Raw genomic sequence first — 18,890 nt, forward strand, 5'->3', positions numbered from 1 at the left:
GGAGAGGGAGGAGAGCGCTCACGTTCGAGAGAGCGCTCGCATCCGATCATTTTTGTGAGCGGGAGCATTCTAACTATTTATGGTAAATTTTCATATGGAGACTCCAGGAGTCATTCTGCTCCTCTTTTGTTGTAAACCAAACATCAAAAAATAGGAATGAAGCCACTCCATTATTCTCCACTGCTCAACTAAACACACCCTAAGATAATAAGGTGAACCAAGCTAGCTTTTATCTTGACGAGCCAAACTCGCTCCAATTCGAGTTCTAAGGTTGTCTCTAACAACTCTTTTGTCTTATCCCATATTTTAAACTTTACCATGCAAACTATGTCAAATAATATCATCTACAATGACATGTCCTCTATTTTAGGTTGTCTTCGATGGACCGTGTAAAACATGGAACGTGACACTGTAGATGACGCTATTTGCATGGAGAAGTTTGAAATAGAGGATGATAAAGAGGATTGGATATAGTAGCTACTGGAGATAGACTTAAGTGATGTTTGGTTTCTAGGAACTTTTTTATTGTCTCTATTTTATTTTATTTTATTTTATTTTAGTCTCTAAATTGCTAAGGGAGTGTTTGAATACATTAGAACTAATAATTAGATGGAAAAATCGTTAGTGAAATTAGCTAGCTAACAAATAACTACCTTACTATTAACTAATTTGCCAAAATTAGCTATTAGCTGAACTATTACCTAGAGTGTTTGTATGTTTCAACTAATTTTAGCCACTAACTATTAGTTCTAGTGCATTTAAACCCCCTAAATACAGAAACTAAAATAAATTGAGCGATTAAAAATTAGCTCATATAAATCAAACACTTAATTAGGGGTGTTTAAATGCACTAAAATTAATAGTTAGTTACTAAAATTAGTCAAGACATCCAAACAGTCTAACTAATATTTCAACTATCAACTACTTTTAGCAAATTAGATAATAGTTAGCTAGCTATTTACTAGCTAGCTAATTTCACCAGTAATTTATAATCAACTAACTATTATTTATAGTGCATTCAAACATCTCCTTACACTATCCACCGAAAACCGCGTAAATAAGCGAGGATACAATAAACGACACATCCCAAATGTCTGGCGCAGCCTGCACTCGTCTGCTAGCCATTCGATCTGCCAAACTTGCGATAAGGATCGTTAGATCCCATAATGAACCGTTGGCTGGAGGTCCCTCGCAGGCCGCTGGCCCGATCCCCACCACTTTTTTGTGGTCACACGCGCCGGCTTCTCCTTCAGTCCTTCTCCCGCTTCCGCTTCCGCGATGGTATCCTACCATCCCTCCCTTCTCCGTCCATCCGTCCTCATCGCCCAGGCCAGCGGCATCGGCCGGTGCCCAACACTCAACGCCTTCCTTTCCACCCCCGTCGTCTCCGCGGTGCCACTTCGCCTGCGGCCTCTGCGCGCCGCCGCCGGTGGAGCAGCCTCGCCGGTAACGTCCAAACCTTGACCCCCTCGCCTCAAGCTACATGCTACTCGCTACTCCTAGGGGTATGCTTCTGTCGAGTTGTAAATGCCTGTTTTCTCGGTTGCTCCGCAGGTCAGTGGCGATGGAGGCAAACGCGCTGTTCCGCCGCCTGCCGCGCTGCTTGTCTTCGCGCGTAGCAACTTCCTCCCGCTTGGTGAGTTACCAGAGTTTGTCTTGGCTGTTTATGTAGGTAATGCGATGCTTGTCTGCTTTTCCAATAAAATAAAATAAAGTAAAAAAATAAAAAAAAAATAGAGTGACGCTTGTCTCAACTGTACAGTATTTAGGCACAATTGACAATGGTTCAATGCACTTATTATCTCCAAATCCAAAATAGCCTTTGCATCTGTGTCATTCTGAATTTTGACTATAGAAAGCAGAAACACAGTGTAGTAGCGATAGATATGTTTGTTTCTCAAATGCAGAAAATTCTGGTGTAGATCAAGGATGATGTGATGTTAAAAAAATGAAGTTTCTGTATAGAGATCATTTCTGTAATTGGTTTTCACGATATTGCTATGTAGTTGACAAGATCATGCAAATGTCTCCTGTTTTGAACTTATATGTGGACTGATGCCAAATAGTCTCTAGGTGAGTTGGTTAGGTGGTCTGAGTAGCACTCAGGTTTTGAGTTTGACTGTATGCGAGCGAATTTCAGGCTAGTGTGTTGGTGGGGCAGGTGTTTTCTCGACCTATGCGAGGACTTCTTTTTAATATAATGTCCAGTGATTATCTTACCCTCGCAGATTGAGTTTTTTTATATGTGGACTGATTTGGGTCTTCTTAATATAATGCCTAGAGGCTATTTTACCTCCGCAGGTTGAGTTTTTTTTAATATGTGGACTGATTTGGGTCTTTCCCATTGTTAAGCTCTCGTTAGTGGGGTGATATTTGGTCTCCTAGATCCTACTCTTGGATGCCTTGCTCACAAATACTCTCTGTCGAAGTTCAGCACTTTTGGGATATTCATTATGTCAGGTTCGGTTGCTTAACCTATTCATGTGGAACCTTGTGCCGTTATTTTCTGTATGCTAATAGCTTCCTATTGGCTTCATAGGACTGACCCTGCGAACGAAGGAGCTTGGTACAGCATTAGAAGCTTGGCCTGCTGGATTATATGGATTAGTATGACCTTATGTTTATTCTGTGTCTGTCGGACTTGGATGCTCTAATATTTTTTTGATCATAACTGTAAATATGTTGAATAAATTACTCACTCCAGTTTTGGACCAAGATATAATTTCCGAAAATTCGGTACCATTGATCTTCTAGCATTTATTTGGCTACCAGGAGTAATAATTGTCTTTCTGGTTGTTTCTGAAGATGCCAATTCCCTACTTCTATTGGTCATTCAAGCGCCCTCAACAAGTTTGCTAACATCTTATTTTACTGTGTATAATTGCAGGGATCTGTTTTGCTCTTTACGCCCTTCCTTTCTCAATTTATCATGCAAGTTCAGTTCTCCCCTCGTGAATTTATCACTGGTAAATGGGTCAATATGCTTTTCTAATGGATTTTTGTTCTCATCCCGCCCTTTCTTATTTCCATTACCTCATATATCTATGCTTGGGTCAAAAGCAAGTTGGGCATGTGAAATCATAGTTGGGTATTGCCAGAGAAATTCTCCATCGGCTTGAAATTGCACAAGACAATCATCCTCTTACACCTGAGGAGCTTTGGCTTTGTTGTGAAGCTAAAAAACATTGTTTGGTCGTGGCTTCCCTTGAGCGTACCATAGCCCATCTCCGTTCTCGCATTCGTTTCTTGAAGGACGGGGATGCTAATACCTCACTCTTCCATAGTCAAGCGAAGTCCAGAAAGCATAAAAACTATATTCCCAAGCTGGTGGTCGATGATCATGTCTACATTTCTCAAGATGAGAAGCAGGAGGTGATGTTTGATTATTTTGACGGCCTCCTAGGGACAGCCCACCAGCGTTCCTCCATCTTAAATCTGGATTTTTTTTCACCATCGGCATGTTCAGCTTACTGTCCTTGACTTACCTATCTTGGAGGAGGAAGTTTGGGCAACAATTAAGTCTCTTCCTAATGATCGTGCCCCTGAACCGGATGGCTATATAGGAAGATTTTATAAAGTATGTTGGAACGTTATTAGAGCTGATTTCATGGCAGTCATTCTTACTCTGTGTGGGAAACCCTAACCCCTGAGTGGGGTTGAGAGTTGTATTAATAGACTTGGTAGTTGGGCCAGGCCCATTACAGTAGGGACGAGAGGGTAAATACACAGGAGACAACAAAAACCCCAACAGGTACTCTAACACCCCCGCAGTCGCAACTCTATCCTGTACAGATGTTGAGACTGGACCGAAAGTCTAGGAATACACTCGACACAACCCCTTGGTGAAGATGTCGGCGAACTGCAGCGTTGTGGGGACGCTGAGAACCCGAACGTCGCCTGCAGCGACACGCTCCCGAACGAAGTACAGGTCGATCTCCATATGCTTCGTGCGCTGATGCTGCACGGGTGTGATATCCTGACCCCTGGGATGGGATATCCTGGCCCAAGGCTTAATAGAATTAATAGAGTATCCATACCAACAAGGTGCATCTTCTTTTTCGGAAGCCTACTTCGAAAGAACATCCAAGTTAAGCGTGCTTGGCTTGGAGCAATTTGGAGTACAATGCTTACCGGCGACAGTGCTCTCTGCGGCAGCGCGGAAGGTTTTTGGCCGAGGGCCGAATGGCCCGCAACCTAGCGCAGAGGTGGGTTTGCCTTGTCGACGAGCCAGACGGTCCGCGTCTGGTGGCCGAACAGTCCGCATGCGCAGGGGCGACGGAGTTTGTCAACAACACTTAGATCTCGCTCTCGGGATGGACCCCGTAAGGGAGGAGAGATCCTAGGGTTTGTCTTGGGATTGACAGACCACCCATGACACCTCTATACGACGTAGAGTCGGAGAGAGGTGAAGATTAGAGGGAGAAAGCTACGTTACTGTCTACTCTTAGGGCAAAAGGTAAAGAACGAAAGATATATTTATTTTTGATCGATTGTTGGTCATTGCAATCGGCCGTACCCCTTTATATAGGGGGAGGTCTGGATCCATTCTTAGGCGTATCCCAACAGCAACAACAGGTTTAAAGGGATAAACTCGCGCGGAAAAGGGATTAGTTGCGCCGGATCCGATCTAATCACGGATCGTCCGCGCCTAAGGGCGGACTGTCCACGTGCCAGACCGTCCGGCCATGCCCAGTGCCACAAATGGTGCTCAACACATGGCATCAACAACCTATGTTTTCCTCATGCTTCCTTAGCCCCCACCAGCAGTTGCCCCCCCCCTTTCAGGCGCCACCTCCCCTACGCGTCATCCCTCCCCTTCGTCGAACACCTCCTTCGCGCCCCCATCGCACTCCTCTCTAAGCCTGATCGTCGTACTACCTGGATAACCAGTTTGTCACAGACCAGCGGTAGCCTTCCTGCTTGGCGGTTGGCGCCCACCTTCTACAAGCCTTATTCCTAGGCCAACACCGTCTTTGTTGGGTTGCAGACGTCTTCAACCACTTAGACATGTCCATAGAAAGTTGGGGACTGGTCTCAGCCTGCCCCTAGGTGCAGCAAGCGCTTTCTCCCAGGTGGGACCCATCCGGTCTAGTGGCTGCTAGCTACATCTTCGGGGATCTAGCTCGTCTTCCATTATTGTTGGCAATGGCAACTCCCTTCTTGTTCTTGCCTAGAGCCACTCTCTTCTTCCAGCTTCATTCTCTGATGACCTCTTTCTCTCCCACCGACAGTATGTCGTTGACCTCCTACAACGGGTGGGCATGGCCAAGTTTCATTCTACATCAACTCATGTTGACACTCGCGCCAAGTTCTCTTCCACCAGCGGCGTGCCTATTACTAATCTGATTGAGTATTAGAGCCTTGCCAGCACATTGCAATATCTTACACTCACTCATCCCGACTTGGCGTATGTTGTCCAGTAGGTCTGTCTCTTTATGCATGATCCCCGTGAGCCCCATCTCGTGTTGATCAAGCGTTTCATTTGGTATGTCAAGGGCACGTTGTCCTATGACCTTCACATCGGCACTGGCCCGCTTCAGTTCTTGACTACTTACACACATGCAGACTGGGCTGGCGGTCCGGATTCCCGGCGTTCTACCTCCGGTTACTATGTCTATCTTGGTGATAATCTCGTCTTTTGGTCCTCAAAATGCCAGACGATTGTCTCTCGCTCCAGTGCCGAGCTAGAGTACCATGTTGTTTCCCATGTTATCGCCGAGTGCTACTAGTTACAACAACCGCTACAAGAACTTCACATCTCCGTTCCTTCGGCGCAGGGGCGGACATGTGGGTGGGTCCAGGTGGGCCATGGCACACCCTAAGCCAGGCCCACCAAGATCCTAGCCCCAATGCTTTAGTCTTGAGTATTCACAGGCGAGAGGAGACGAGAGATGACGTGATGCAGAGGAGACTTGCTGGAGCGCTCGACACACACGTCTTGCCCAGCAGCTAGCATGAGGGGCTTGTCCTCAGCCCGAGTGCTCACTGGTCAGCAATGACCGACACTCAACTCTCCCTTCTAGCGCAGCAACTTCTAATGCTTAATTTGTAAGGTTTGCATTGCGATTTGTAAACCCTATCTTCTGTAAATGTGCAATAATTAACCTATGCTGCAATGTTGAATGTAGATATATATTTTGTATTGTTTCAAAAAATTTCTTGATTGAATATAGTGTCAAAAATTCGTACTTAATTATTGAATGTTAGACTTTATATCTATTTGCTGAAGTGATTACTGAATTTATATGAAATTATATATGTATTATTGAGAATTCTATATAAAAATTTGTTGTGGCACACCCTATATAGAAAACCTATGCCCGTCACTGCTTCGTCGACCATTTTGTGTTGTGATAATGTGAGTGATGTATATTTGACAGTCAATCCATCACATCACTGTCACATGAAGCATAATGAGGTTTACATACTTCGTCCGCGAGAAGGTCACCTTGGGCCAAGTTCGGGTGATCCACATGTCGTCCTCTCACCAATTCACTGACATCATAACCAAGGGCTTTTATGTTCAATTGTTTACTAATTTTCGGTCTAGTCTTTGTGGCCGTGATTCTTCTTCTGCGATTGTAGACGGGTGTTAGAGATTGTATAGGATAGTATCTAGGCATATCTTTTAGATTTGTAAGTGCCTTGTACTCCAAACCATATATATACACAAGGCCCACATATGTGTGTGTGTGTGTGTGTGCATGCGTGGTGCGTGCGTGCGTGTGTGTGTGTGTGTGACGCCTAAAGGTGTGGCTCCGCCCTTGACAGATATTACTCTTCTTGGGGGTGCACGATGCAAAAGCTGGCAATAGAATTGGTGGAATATTCATTGTATTGCATTAGACATCGTGATCTAATTATATAGAATATGTTGGACTAGCACCCCCACATGGGTAGACAGTGTGATACTATTCCTATTTACTCTAACATCATGTTTAACATATTTTGCATCTTACAGGATTAGCTATATTTTGCTGTATGCCAACAACATTATCAAGTGGAGTCATACTAACACAGGTACTACTTGTCCCCAAGTATCTACTAACACTTAATACTACTTTTATGGCTAGCCTGGCATTACAATCTAATATTTATTTTTTACTACACAGCTTGTTGGTGGTAATTCTGCACTTGCTCTTGCGATGACAGTTGCATCCAATTTACTTGGCATTATAATCGTAAGCAAGTCTTTACTGTATTTTTATTTATTTATGGGCAAAGCATCAATGACTAGGTAAACTGACACAATATGAAATATAGGCTTAGCTTGTTTCTTTATAGTGACACAACTTTGATCCAAAGTCATTGAATGTAAAATGTTGATGGATCCATAGCAAGGTGTTACTTTTTATTAAGTTGGATGCTTTATAGTGACACAACTTTGATCCAAAGTCATTGAATATAAAATGCTGATGGATCCATAGCAACGTGTTACTTTTTATTAAGTTGGATGTATCAACCAATTCAACCCAAAATTTAAGCTGATAGGAAGGTGGACAATTCACTTATATTATATTTCATCACTCTCCCTCGCATTGAGCCTCTCTTGGGTCTCAGATGTGGAATATGAGCGAGCAACAATTATTCTTTTTAATTGCGCTAGCCAGGATTCTAACTCGTGACCTCTTGCTTTCATACCATATTAAGTTAGATGCACTAACCAGTTCAACCTAAAAACTTAAGCTGAGGAAGAGGTGGACAATTCACTTATATTATATTTCAACACTTTTTATTGTCCAAGCTGAATTTGATTGAAATCATGTGTTTTTTTTTGTTTTACATGTCAAGTGTATATCCACTGACATGATAGTTTCTTAAATATAATCCATCAGTCCCTAGATGTGTAAAGGGATTGGATCACAGATAAAAAAATCATTGTAATGAATCTTTTTTGTCAAGCTTGGCATGGACATGTTTTGTTCCATATGTTTACTTGTATTCATCTTTGTTTAGACTGATTACTCACATTAACCATCCTAATTTATGTGTGAGTCAAATAGTAGTAATATAAGTTAACTGTGTCCTGAACCCAAGACCACCAACCCTTTGAACATAAGGGACATCTCGTTTCATTAGGCCACAACTTTTACATATAATTACTCCTTTAATATGTCATCTCTGTGATTCAAAATCACAATCTGTCGGGTACCCAGGGACAGGGTACCATAAATAGGCCTGTAACCCCATTTCTAACCAAATCCTCGCCGAGCATGCTTGCGAGGCGTGGCGGCCGATCAAGTCCCTGTCGAGCAAGCCTGCGAGGTGGGGCGACCGACCAAGTCCCCGCCGAGCAAGTCCGCGAGGTGGGGCGGCCGAGCAAGTCCACGAGACAGGGCGGTCGAGTAAGTCTCTGCCGAGCAAGTCCGCAAGGCACGGCGACCGAGCAAGTCCCCGAGCCCGCGGGGTAGAGGCCCGAACCCAATTGTGTGGGTCCACACCAGCTGCGACAAGACACGTAATCAAGCCACGCCCGAGCGTGCGCACAACTGTACAGGACGAGCGCCTAGGGATCATCATCAACACGCTTGTACGCCCCTGTAAATGGTTCGGACATGCCCTAATTGCCTCGTAGGGTCGGTCAACCTTAGTCAGGGCAGACCTCAGCATAGGAGTCTCAACTGTGGCGTGCATATCGAAAAAGACGGGACAACACACCATACCGAGCGTATGTACCACGTATGATGGAAGTTGATGCAAGACATACAACGGGCGAAGCCACGCCGCGTACGACCGCGCCATGCAACAGACTCGCGGGACGAGCCACGCACCACAACCATGGCGTCAGCAACGGACTCGCTACAGGGACCAGCACGATGGACAACACCATATCTAGGGTACAACCGTGCACAGGAAAAAAGACCCAGCTCATTGACCCAGTGAGATAGGTCTCTCTCTCTCTCCTCAAGAGCGAGACTCCACCGTAAGGCTTTTCCCTTGAGATATAAAAGGGAGAAGGTTCCTTTCTTCATAATACGAGCACACCAGTTGTAACACGCCTCACCGCAATACTACGATCAACACAACATTGGACTAGGGTGAAAGCCTGAACTAGTATAACCACACTGTCTCAAACCCGCCGTTCGAGTTCCAGCAACTAACCATTCGGAGTAAGTCCATGCTAGCACCCCTGCCGAACACATATCTCATTGTCCCCGGTTTCCAAAACCATGGCACAATCATAAATATATTTAAAAGGAATCTGCTGACATCAATTTGGTGCCAGAAAGTTCTGTTTTAAACTATTAATAAAGTAATTACTGGTCAAAGGCTTGTCCTAACGAAACAAAATGCACCTGTATAGAACTGTAGATTATAAGACAGCTTAGTTTTCTATGTAAACTAACTTTTTGAAAGGCAAAAACCATTTTTATTTTGTGCAATCTGGTCATCTTATTTGTGATCATGGATTAGGTACCTCTTTCTCTTGCAAGATACATCGGCACTGGAGCTGGGGTGTCTTTGCCTACTGAGAAGTTATTTAGAAGTCTGGTCACCAGACTTCTAATCCCTCTTATTATAGGGAAGGTATGTGATGCGCAGACCTCCTTTCAGTTTAATACTTGAAAGTGAAAAACAAGAGGGCTCACTGTAAGTTTCATGTAACTGCCTTTCATGATTAATATAATCTGGTCTACATGATTTGCGCGGTGGACGTTTAGGAGTACGTTTTTGGCGAAATCTGCATTTTCCTTTAGTATAATTTGAACTATATTTTAAGTGCTTGATAATGGTTTTCTGTTTTTAACTTTGATTTACGCTAATTGAATTTACCATCCCTCCCTATTTCTGTCTTAATGCTATAGTGCAAGCCTGAATTAACTGAAGCTTCCTGGAGACACTCATGATGATTCATTCTTTGTCAGGTTGCTCGAGAAGCCTCAAAAGGTGTGCAGAATCTAATATCTTCGATTTATTGACAGTCCTTCCCCTCCAGGTTATGAATATTAATTGCCATTCGTGTATCTCTTATGTAGGTATTGCTGATTTTGTTGATGGAAACCAACAAGGATTTTCAGTTGGAAACGCGGTGCTTCTTAGCCTAGTATATCTCTGATTCAAAACATAAGTCAGTTCACATGTTCTACTTGCATGACTAGTCATTATTTGGCAAGTGCATTTGTTTATTTTATTGAACTGTTATATTCTACACAAGTAGGTAACAGAACCGTGTCAGCGATGCTAACTTGAGCTTACAAAAAGTTTTAAAAAAATATATATGCTTGGTTCATTGGTTGTTTCAAGTGTTATATTTATTATGCTGTTTCTGTAGAAAATGTTGGTTGTAGATTTGTAATCAGGCTAATTCATAGAGTGAAGAATTGTTTTCATTTTTGATATATCTGTTATGTATGGCCAAGCCTATGTTAGGCGCAATAGGGCCAAGGCTGCCCAGGTGGGGCCCAAGGCCCAATAGCTAATAAGATAAGCTCTATCTAGTTAGTTATACTTATCCAAAGTTAGTAGATAAAGATCAGCTCTATCTAGATAGTTATACTTATCCAAAGTTAGTAGATAGACTTGAGATAGCTCTATATATAGATCTGTAAACTCTGGAATAAAGACAAGCAGAATTCCAATCTATTCTGGCTTCCCAGAGGGAGCCAGAGTCTCCTGTGATCTTCTCCCTGCCCGCAACCCAGCCAGGATCACGACGGCGCCCCAGCGCCGCCACCCTGGTCCCACCAAATCCCCTCCCTACAATCTACGCAATCTGCCCGGTAGAATCCGTAGTTCTACCAATCTGGTATCAGAGGACTCGACGATCATGAGTTCCTCCAAGTCGCCGTCACCGGGACAGCAGCCGCCGCCGGCCTCAAGCCCGCCCGCAGCGCCAATCGTCTCCCTGGCCGCGGTCCCTGCGTCGTCGGAGGCCATGGCGCTCGGCCCTCCCGGCGCGGCCATCAACCAGCAGGCCGCCCCCGCGCTCACACCGGCCCAGATCGCGGCGTCCTTGGCGGATCTCAGCCACGCCGTGCGCGATATGCAGATCACCATGAACGCCATGCTGACAGGCCACCTCCCCTTCCCCAATCCACAAGCCGCCCATCCACCCCAGCCGCCGCACCCGTCCTTGATAGCGCAGCCACCGCCGGCCGCACTGCCCCCACCCACGCAGCCACCTGCGCCACTCCCTCCACTCGCCCGACAACCAATTTCTTACCAGTACGGCATGCCGATCGACCCCGGGCCTTCATCCACCGCATCACCGACCACAGCCCCCATCCATATGATCCGCTTCCCACCATCCCCATCCCCCATCCCATCTTGGGCGCAGGGCGCGCCTACGGTTTCACCACCAGTGTACTCTGAGGCACTCCCGCGACCGGCGCTCACGACTTCCTTACCCAGCAGCACCGTCGGTGGGCCTCCCGGGATGCTGTTAGGAGGCGGCGACGGCCCCCTGTTCCTGGGTCGGGGGCCCTTGCGCCCCCACGTACCCGCAGCGACAACAGCGTGGTCACCGTACCACGGGCTGCCTCAGGACGACGACGTGGAGACCGCAGCCTATGGGGGCGCTGAGGCGCGCGCGCCTCCACGCTACTACAAACTGGGTTTCGCCACATACGATGGCTCTGAGGATCCGCTGAACTGGCTAAATCATTGTGAGCAGTTCTTCCGGGGGCAGCGCACGCCAGCCTCGGATCGCACGTGGCTGGCCTCGTACCATCTTAAGGGGTCGGCACAGACGTGGTACTATGCCCTGGAACAGGACGAGGGCATGCCGTCTTGGGATCGCTTCGCCGAGCTGTGTCGCCTTCGCTTCGGTCCAGCAGTGCGCGGTTCTCGCCTTGCGGAACTGGGACGCCTCCCCTTCCTGTCCACGGTCCAGGAGTACTCGGACCGCTTCCAGGCGTTGCTGTGTCGAGCTCGGGACGTCTCCCCCATGCAGAAGACGGAGCTATTCGTGGGCGGCCTTCCCGAGTACTTGCGGGTGGACGTTGAGCTGTGCGAACCGCAGGATCTACAAACTGCCATGTACCTGGCACGGGCGTTCGAACGGCGCGCGGCGGCCTGGCCCCCATTCCAGCAGCGCGGGTCGCGACCACCGCAACGGGCGCAGGGCTCGGGTCGTGTGACACCAGCACCGCCCGGGGCTCTACCGACCGGTACGACGACGCCAGGCGATAGTACGACTCCGACACGCCCGTTTCGCCGATTGTCCCCGGGCGAGCAGCAGGAGCGGCGCCGGCAGGGGCTCTGCTTCAACTGCGATGAACCCTACGTTCGGGGACACGTCTGCCAGCGGCTGTTCTACTTGGAGGTCGACGACTTCCTCGACGAGGCGTCCGGTGAGGGTGGGGTCGACCCCCTTGAGGAGCCGGCCGCCCCAGACGTCACGGGAGCCAACACGTTGGTGGTCTCGTTACACGCGCTGGCGGGCATCCGGACGGACAAGACGCTGTTGCTACCAGTCACCATCAACGGCGAGCGACTACTCGCGCTCATGGACACAGGGTCAACCCACAACTTCCTCAACGCTGACACGATGAGCCGCCTCGGATTAGCTATGGCGGGTGGCGAGCACCTTCGGGTCACGGTGGCCAACGGTGACCGCCTACCCTGCGCCGGCATCGCCCGCGACGTCCCCGTCATCATCAACGATGAGTCCTTCTCCATCACGTGCGTCGGGATGCGCCTGGGCTGCTTCGACTTCATCCTCGGCGTGGACTTCCTGGAGACGCTGGGCACCATCCAGTGGAACTTCCGAGCACTGACCCTGTCGTTCCAGCGCCAGGGCCGGCGCATCCACTGGCAGGGTGTGCGGGCCATGCAACAGCCTGCCCCGCAGCAGCTGGCTGTGGCAGTCGTCGACACTGCCCAACAGCCCCTCATGGACGTCCTTCTGCAGCAACATGGCGCCATCTTCGACGAGCCCACGGGACTGCCTCCGGCCCGCCCCTACGACCATCGCATCCACCTGCTGCCCGGTACAGCTCCGGTGGTCGTACGACCGTACCGGTACGCACAGCTGCAGAAGGACGAGCTGGAGCGACAGTGTGAGGCCATGCTCACACAAGGCATCATACGACCCAGCACGTCGCCGTTCTCCGCTCCGGTGCTCTTGGTTCGCAAGGCGGACCGCTCGTGGCGTTTCTGCATCGACTACCGCGCCCTCAACGCCAAGACGTCCAAGGACAAGTTCCCGATCCCGTGGTGGACGAGCTCCTCGACGAGCTCCATGGAGCCCGTTTCTTCTCCAAGCTGGACCTACGCTCAGGCTACCACCAGGTGCGGATGCACACCGATGACATCGCCAAGACGGCGTTCCGCACCCATCATGGCCACTATGAGTTCCTGGTCATGTCGTTCGGCCTCTCGAACGCGCCTGCTACTTTCCAGTCCCTGATGAACGACGTACTCCGCCCATATCTTCGGAAGTTTGTGCTTGTCTTCTTCGACGATATCCTGATCTACAGTGCATCATGGGCGGAGCACCTCCAGCATGTGGGCATCGTCCTCGAGACATTGCAGGCACACCACCTCCACCTGAAGCGCTCCAAGTGTTCCTTCGGCACCACATCAGTGGCCTATCTGGGCCATGTCATCTCCGAGGGCGGGGTCGCCATGGACGCCGACAAGGTCGCGGCAGTGGCCTCCTGGCCGCCCCCGCGGTCTACACGAGGCCTCCGGGGCTTCTTGGGACTAGCAGGGTACTACCGGAAGTTCATCAAAGACTTCGGCCTCATCGCAGCCCCGCTGACACGTCTCTTGCGACGAGACGCGTTTGCCTGGGACGATGACGCGACAACAGCCTTCCACGCCCTAAAGCACGCCCTAACGACGGGTCCAGTGCTCCAGATGCCGGACTTCGCCAAGCTCTTCGTCGTCGACTGTGACGCGTCAGGTGCAGGGTTCGGTGCTGTCCTTCATCAGGGCGCGGGACCTCTCGCCTACTTCAGCAAGCCATTTGCAGCCCGCCACCTTAAGTTGGCGGCCTACGAGAGGGAGCTCATCGGCCTCGTGCAGGCCGTCCGTCACTGGCGCCCATACTTGTGGGGGCGCCACTTTTCTGTTCGGACTGACCACTACAGTCTCAAATTCTTGCTGGATCAGCGCTTGTCCACAGTTCCTCAGCATCAGTGGACCAGCAAGTTGTTCGGTTTCGATTTCTCGGTGGAATACAGGCCGGGGCGCCTGAACACCGTGGCCGACGCCCTGTCCCGCCGCGACTCGGAGGCTGCCGTGGAGGACACGGCTATGGCAACACTGGCCATCTCGGGCCCGACATTCTCCCTGTTAGACGGCATCAGGCGGGCGCTGGCAGCTGCACCTGACGGGCAGCACCTCCTCCAGCAGCTGCGGGACGGCGTATTGGCTGCGCCATGGCGCCTCGTCGACGGGCTGCTCCTGCACGGCACACGCATCTTCGTGCCGAACTACGACGACCTGCGCCACCAGGTGCTGACACTGGCGCACTCGGCAGGTCATGAGGGCATCCAGAAAACCCTCCATCGACTACGGGCAGACTTCTACATGCCACATGATCGCGCGCTCGTCCAGGACTGGGTGCGCACCTGCACCACGTGCCAGCAAAACAAGACACTGGCGCAGCAGCCGGGCGGCCTCCTGCAACCCCTTGAGGTGCCGTCCCAGGTGTGGGCCGACATCTCCATGGACTTCATCGAGGGGCTGCCCAAGGTGGCAGGCAAGTCCGTCATCCTCACGGTGGTGGATCGCTTCTCCAAATACGCCCACTTCATCGCCCTCGGCCACCCCTACACCGCGTCGTCCGTAGCACGGACATTCTTCGACGGCATCGTACGACTGCACGGGTTCCCGTTGTCTATTGTCAGTGACCGGGACCCCGTCTTCACCGGGCACGTGTGGCGCGACCTCTTCAGGATGGCGGGGGTGACACTAAAGATGAGCACCGCCTTCCACCCACAGACGGATGGACAATCGGAGGTGGTCAACAAAATTATTGCGATGTATCTTCGGTGTGTCACCGGCGATCGACCGCGGGCATGGGTGGATTGGCTGTCCTGGGCGGAGTATTGCTATAATACCTCCTACCACACAGCATTGCGTGCCACTCCCTTCGAGGTGGTCTATGGCAGATCCCCACCGTCCATGCTACCTTACACGCCAGGGACGACACGTACTGAGGCCGCAGACGACATGCTACGCTCCAGAGATGAGATGCTGGCCGAGGTGCGCCAGCGCCTTTTGCAGGCCCAGCAGCTCGCCAAGAAGTATTACGATGCCGGGCATCGGGAGGTCCAGTTCCAGGTGGGCGACTGGGTGTGGCTACGCCTGCTACACCGCACCTTTTAGTCCCTCCATCCGCGCGCGAAGGGAAAGCTGGGACCTCGCTACACAGGCCCTTTCTGTGTCCAGGAAAGGATTGGGTCGGTAGCCTACCGCCTGCAGTTGCCAGATGGTGCTCGCATCCATGATGTCTTCCACGTCAGCCTGCTGAAGCCGCATCGTGGGGATCCTCCTGCAACTCCGGGGACGCTTGACCCAGTGATGGATGGTCGGCTGCTTCCTGTGCCGGCCAAGGTGCTTCGCGCTCAACTTAGGCGGGGCGTGTGGCAGGTTCTCGTACAGTGGCGTGGACTGGCTGAAGATGACGCCACATGGGAAAAGCTTGAAGAGTTTCGTGCTGCTTACCCCAACTTACAGCTCGAGGACGAGCTGTTTGAGAAGGCGGGGAGAGATGTTATGTATAGCCAAGCCTATGTTAGGCGCAATAGGGCCAAGGCTGCCCAGGTGGGGCCCAAGGCCCAATAGCTAATAAGATAAGCTCTATCTAGTTAGTTATACTTATCCAAAGTTAGTAGATAAAGATCAGCTCTATCTAGATAGTTATACTTATCCAAAGTTAGTAGATAGACTTGAGATAGCTCTATATATAGATCTGTAAACTCTGGAATAAAGACAAGCAGAATTCCAATCTATTCTGGCTTCCCAGAGGGAGCCAGAGTCTCCTGTGATCTTCTCCCTGCCCGCAACCCAGCCAGGATCACGACGGCGCCCCAGCGCCGCCACCCTGGTCCCACCAAATCCCCTCCCTACAATCTACGCAATCTGCCCGGTAGAATCCGTAGTTCTACCAATATCAGTAATATCTCGCTCCCTTGATTCATCCTTCAACATGTCATGTTTTTGGGTTCATATGTAGTGTTTCCAAAGCAATTAGCCAGCTCCTTTTGGCGAAGCAAGCGCAAGAGTGCAACTTAGTAGCTACACATTCATAGACCTATCCTTATTGAAGTTGAGCATTAACAAGTGCCAGGTGGGCTCTGTGTTGATCCAATCGTATAACAAGAACACTACAGAAGTCAAATAGAGCACAACTGAGAATATTTTGGTTTGGGAGAAAGATTTTTGGAGATGCTCTTTAGATTATGTTGCTTTGTAGTTCGTGTTCAATATATTACAAATTTGCATGTCTCTGATGTTTGGACTTCAGTCACAAAACATTTCATTTGACAGGTCCCATGGATTCAAGTAAGTAAATCAAGATCACTGATCTTATCTGTTCAAGTGGAAGCTTTTGCTGCTGCTATTACTGTTGGAGTGTATGTTTACCTTCTGAGCTTATCAAAATGAGAATGTTTGTAGATCTTATTATGTGGATTTCGAACAAATTCTTAAGGGAGGATGAAAGTCCCTTTTTCTTGAAAAAACTCTGATCTGTGGGCGTAAGACAGCCCCGGGCAATGCATTAAGACAGCTCACCTACTGTTATTCAACGTTATACTATAGTAAACATTATTCTGTCATTGATGTGCTGTGTTGGATTTCACACTGCACTGTGACACCCACTACTCGGATTCACAGCCTTACTAAGTAATAAACAATCAAGTAGAATCAATACTTAAAAAAAAGAAACAAATTAATAAGGACCCTGCTCCAATGGTTCTTAACAGTTCTTACTTTTTTACAAAAATATATATATTTTTCTTTTCTATAGTGCTGCATATATATCTTTTTGTTTTACCTCCAATATAAACTGCAGTACTGCACCTTGGCTTTGACTTTAGCTCAACCTTAATATCTAACAGGAGCACATTCGTTGTCACAGGCTTCTACATATTGCACTGTTGGCTTTCAACATTGCAACGTTGCATATCTTGTCACATCTTGAAAAGAAAGGGGATTCAGTCTTTGCAAAGAAAGAGTACACACGAGCTGTCATTTTGGTGACTAGTCAGGTCAGTCATCATCACTAAAATAAACAGAGCCTGTAAATGACACTAATCAAACTCCTGCTGGCGACCATATGGTTGCCTATCTGATATTGCCTCTAGCTCTGGACCAAGGCGTTGGCAACTGTGTACCATCATGCTCTGGATTTGCAGTTTAGTGTATAGTTGTGTGAATTGGATGGTCTAGAGGGGCTTCCAACAAATTGAACTTGTGCAGAATCTAAGCTATTTAAAATGATCTTTTACCTCCTAACTTATCCTAAATTTGAATTACCAACTTAACGGGCAAGTCATAGCACAGTCAAGCGGCCAAACCATTGAGAAGTGATTGTAATCAGTTATTCAGTTTTGCTAGCTGAACTTAGCATGCCAACTATGGGAGGATGATGGTAGGCTTTTCTCTTCTGGGGTTGTCTATGTTATTACAATACCACTTAATAGTTTATTAAGGGTAAATTTCATAATTTTATGGCAAATAAACACAATTTCATGTTTTTATTGAGACGAGAAACAAATGGGGAAAATGTCTTTACTAGAAAAGGCAGACAGGTAAATTACTGATCATTTGACCGGGTTAGTTGACAGAAACCGAACTAATTGGGCAGTTGGCATGCTTCCCATAAAGTTTGCTACGTTCTTCTATTCGTTGCTGGGCCAATTACCACAAGAATGTTTACTGGTACCCAGCTGTTACTAGATTTTAAGCAACTTGGAAACCTGTTTGGAACGGATCCATTTGAATCGGATTTTTTATACAAGTTGTTCCAAAGCACGAGTAGCTAAAGGTGAAACTATTATTCTGCTTTTTTTTTCTTATACACGCAGGATAGCTGTGTCTCATTATATTAAGATAGAAGAAAAGTACGAGACAAAACCGTCTGTGTGCATGGAAAACAAGATGAATTGTTATTCTGCTCTCATGACATCAAAAATATTTTATCTGGCTTTCTTCTTATTTCCTGTAGAAAACATTGCCAGTTATGATAACAGTGGTTGAGCAGCTTGGAGGAGCCCTCGGGGAGTCCGGACTTCTAGTTATCCCTTGTGTTTTTGCACACATTAACCAGGTTCTCATTGCAAAGACATAATTGCTATGCATCACTTGCATTCTCTGGGGTTCATTTCTATGTCCAAAACACTCTGCAGATCATTATCGATTCTATCATAGTAAATTGGTGGCGCCGGAGGGATCAACAATTTAGTAATCCAAAGTAACTCCATAATTCAATTTTGGCGTGCAAAACAGAGAATTAGTCAGGAATTGCTGACTGCGAGGCTGATTTTGTGAAGATGTAATTGTACTTGTCCAGCAAGTTCAGTAATGGAAGAATTGCTGACTGCAAAGCTGATTTCGTGAAGGCCGTTATATATGTCTTCAAAGCAGGAAAATGAATTCATCTCCAATTGACAGGCTTATTTGTTTGAGGCCTGAGTGGGTGCTGTTGTAGTGGCCGTTATGTTTTCCTTCACATCTAAAACTGAATCTCCACATAAACATTATTAAATGTCCAGATTTAGGTTAAGTAAAACCTACGCCCCTCTTTGGTAGTGCTCCATACGGATCTAGCTCCTCTTTGAGTAGGTGGTGATCCTTAAGGGTTTTAGGCTTCGCTGGCTTGTTAGTATGAAGTATGACTATATTGTTGGTATTTCACTCAACCACAAGACCTATAGCAGCTATATATGTAGGATCGTGCGTATTAGAGCTGTCATTTTCCCTAATCTTGTTAT

At 48.1% G+C, this 18,890-nt stretch overlaps 1 protein-coding gene across 2 annotated transcripts; it reads left to right on the plus strand.

The window, feature by feature from the left end:
- The first annotated feature begins 1,182 nt into the window (after nucleotides 1–1,182).
- On the plus strand, nucleotides 1,183–18,818 carry LOC103630751 (probable sodium/metabolite cotransporter BASS4, chloroplastic). Of its 2 annotated transcripts, none has more exons than XM_008651808.3 (14): nucleotides 1,183–1,446; nucleotides 1,555–1,636; nucleotides 2,353–2,460; nucleotides 2,540–2,607; nucleotides 2,888–2,966; nucleotides 6,962–7,020; nucleotides 7,113–7,181; nucleotides 9,415–9,528; nucleotides 9,867–9,888; nucleotides 9,978–10,045; nucleotides 16,444–16,529; nucleotides 17,036–17,165; nucleotides 18,125–18,226; nucleotides 18,306–18,818. In XM_008651808.3, the coding sequence occupies exons 1-14, from the start codon at nucleotides 1,279–1,281 to the stop codon at nucleotides 18,372–18,374; spliced, it is 1,224 nt and encodes a 407-aa protein (XP_008650030.1). In that variant the 5' UTR covers nucleotides 1,183–1,278; the 3' UTR covers nucleotides 18,375–18,818. The 2 variants fall into 2 exon arrangements, 1 of the variants encoding a protein (XP_008650030.1); XR_004850413.1 differs by having other exon boundaries at nucleotides 1,252–1,446; nucleotides 2,302–2,460; nucleotides 9,807–9,888; nucleotides 9,978–10,069; nucleotides 18,306–18,659.
- The last annotated feature ends 72 nt before the right edge of the window (nucleotides 18,819–18,890 follow it).

Source organism: Zea mays, chromosome 6 (genome assembly GCF_902167145.1).
Source record: "Zea mays cultivar B73 chromosome 6, Zm-B73-REFERENCE-NAM-5.0, whole genome shotgun sequence".
In the NCBI taxonomy this organism is placed as follows: Eukaryota; Viridiplantae; Streptophyta; class Magnoliopsida; order Poales; family Poaceae; genus Zea; species Zea mays.

What these genes read in the sequence shown, in the direction of transcription:
- LOC103630751 (XM_008651808.3), top strand. Translation starts at nt 1,279, where the DNA reads ATGGTATCCTACCATCCCTCCCTTCTCCGTCCATCCGTCCTCATCGCC. An exon ending in TAGCAACTTCCTCCCGCTTG is followed by an intron (nt 1,637 to 2,352) that starts GTGAGTTACCAG and finishes CCCATTGTTAAG; the next exon opens with CTCTCGTTAGTGGGGTGATA. An exon ending in ACGCGGTGCTTCTTAGCCTA is followed by an intron (nt 10,046 to 16,443) that starts GTATATCTCTGA and finishes TTCATTTGACAG; the next exon opens with GTCCCATGGATTCAAGTAAG.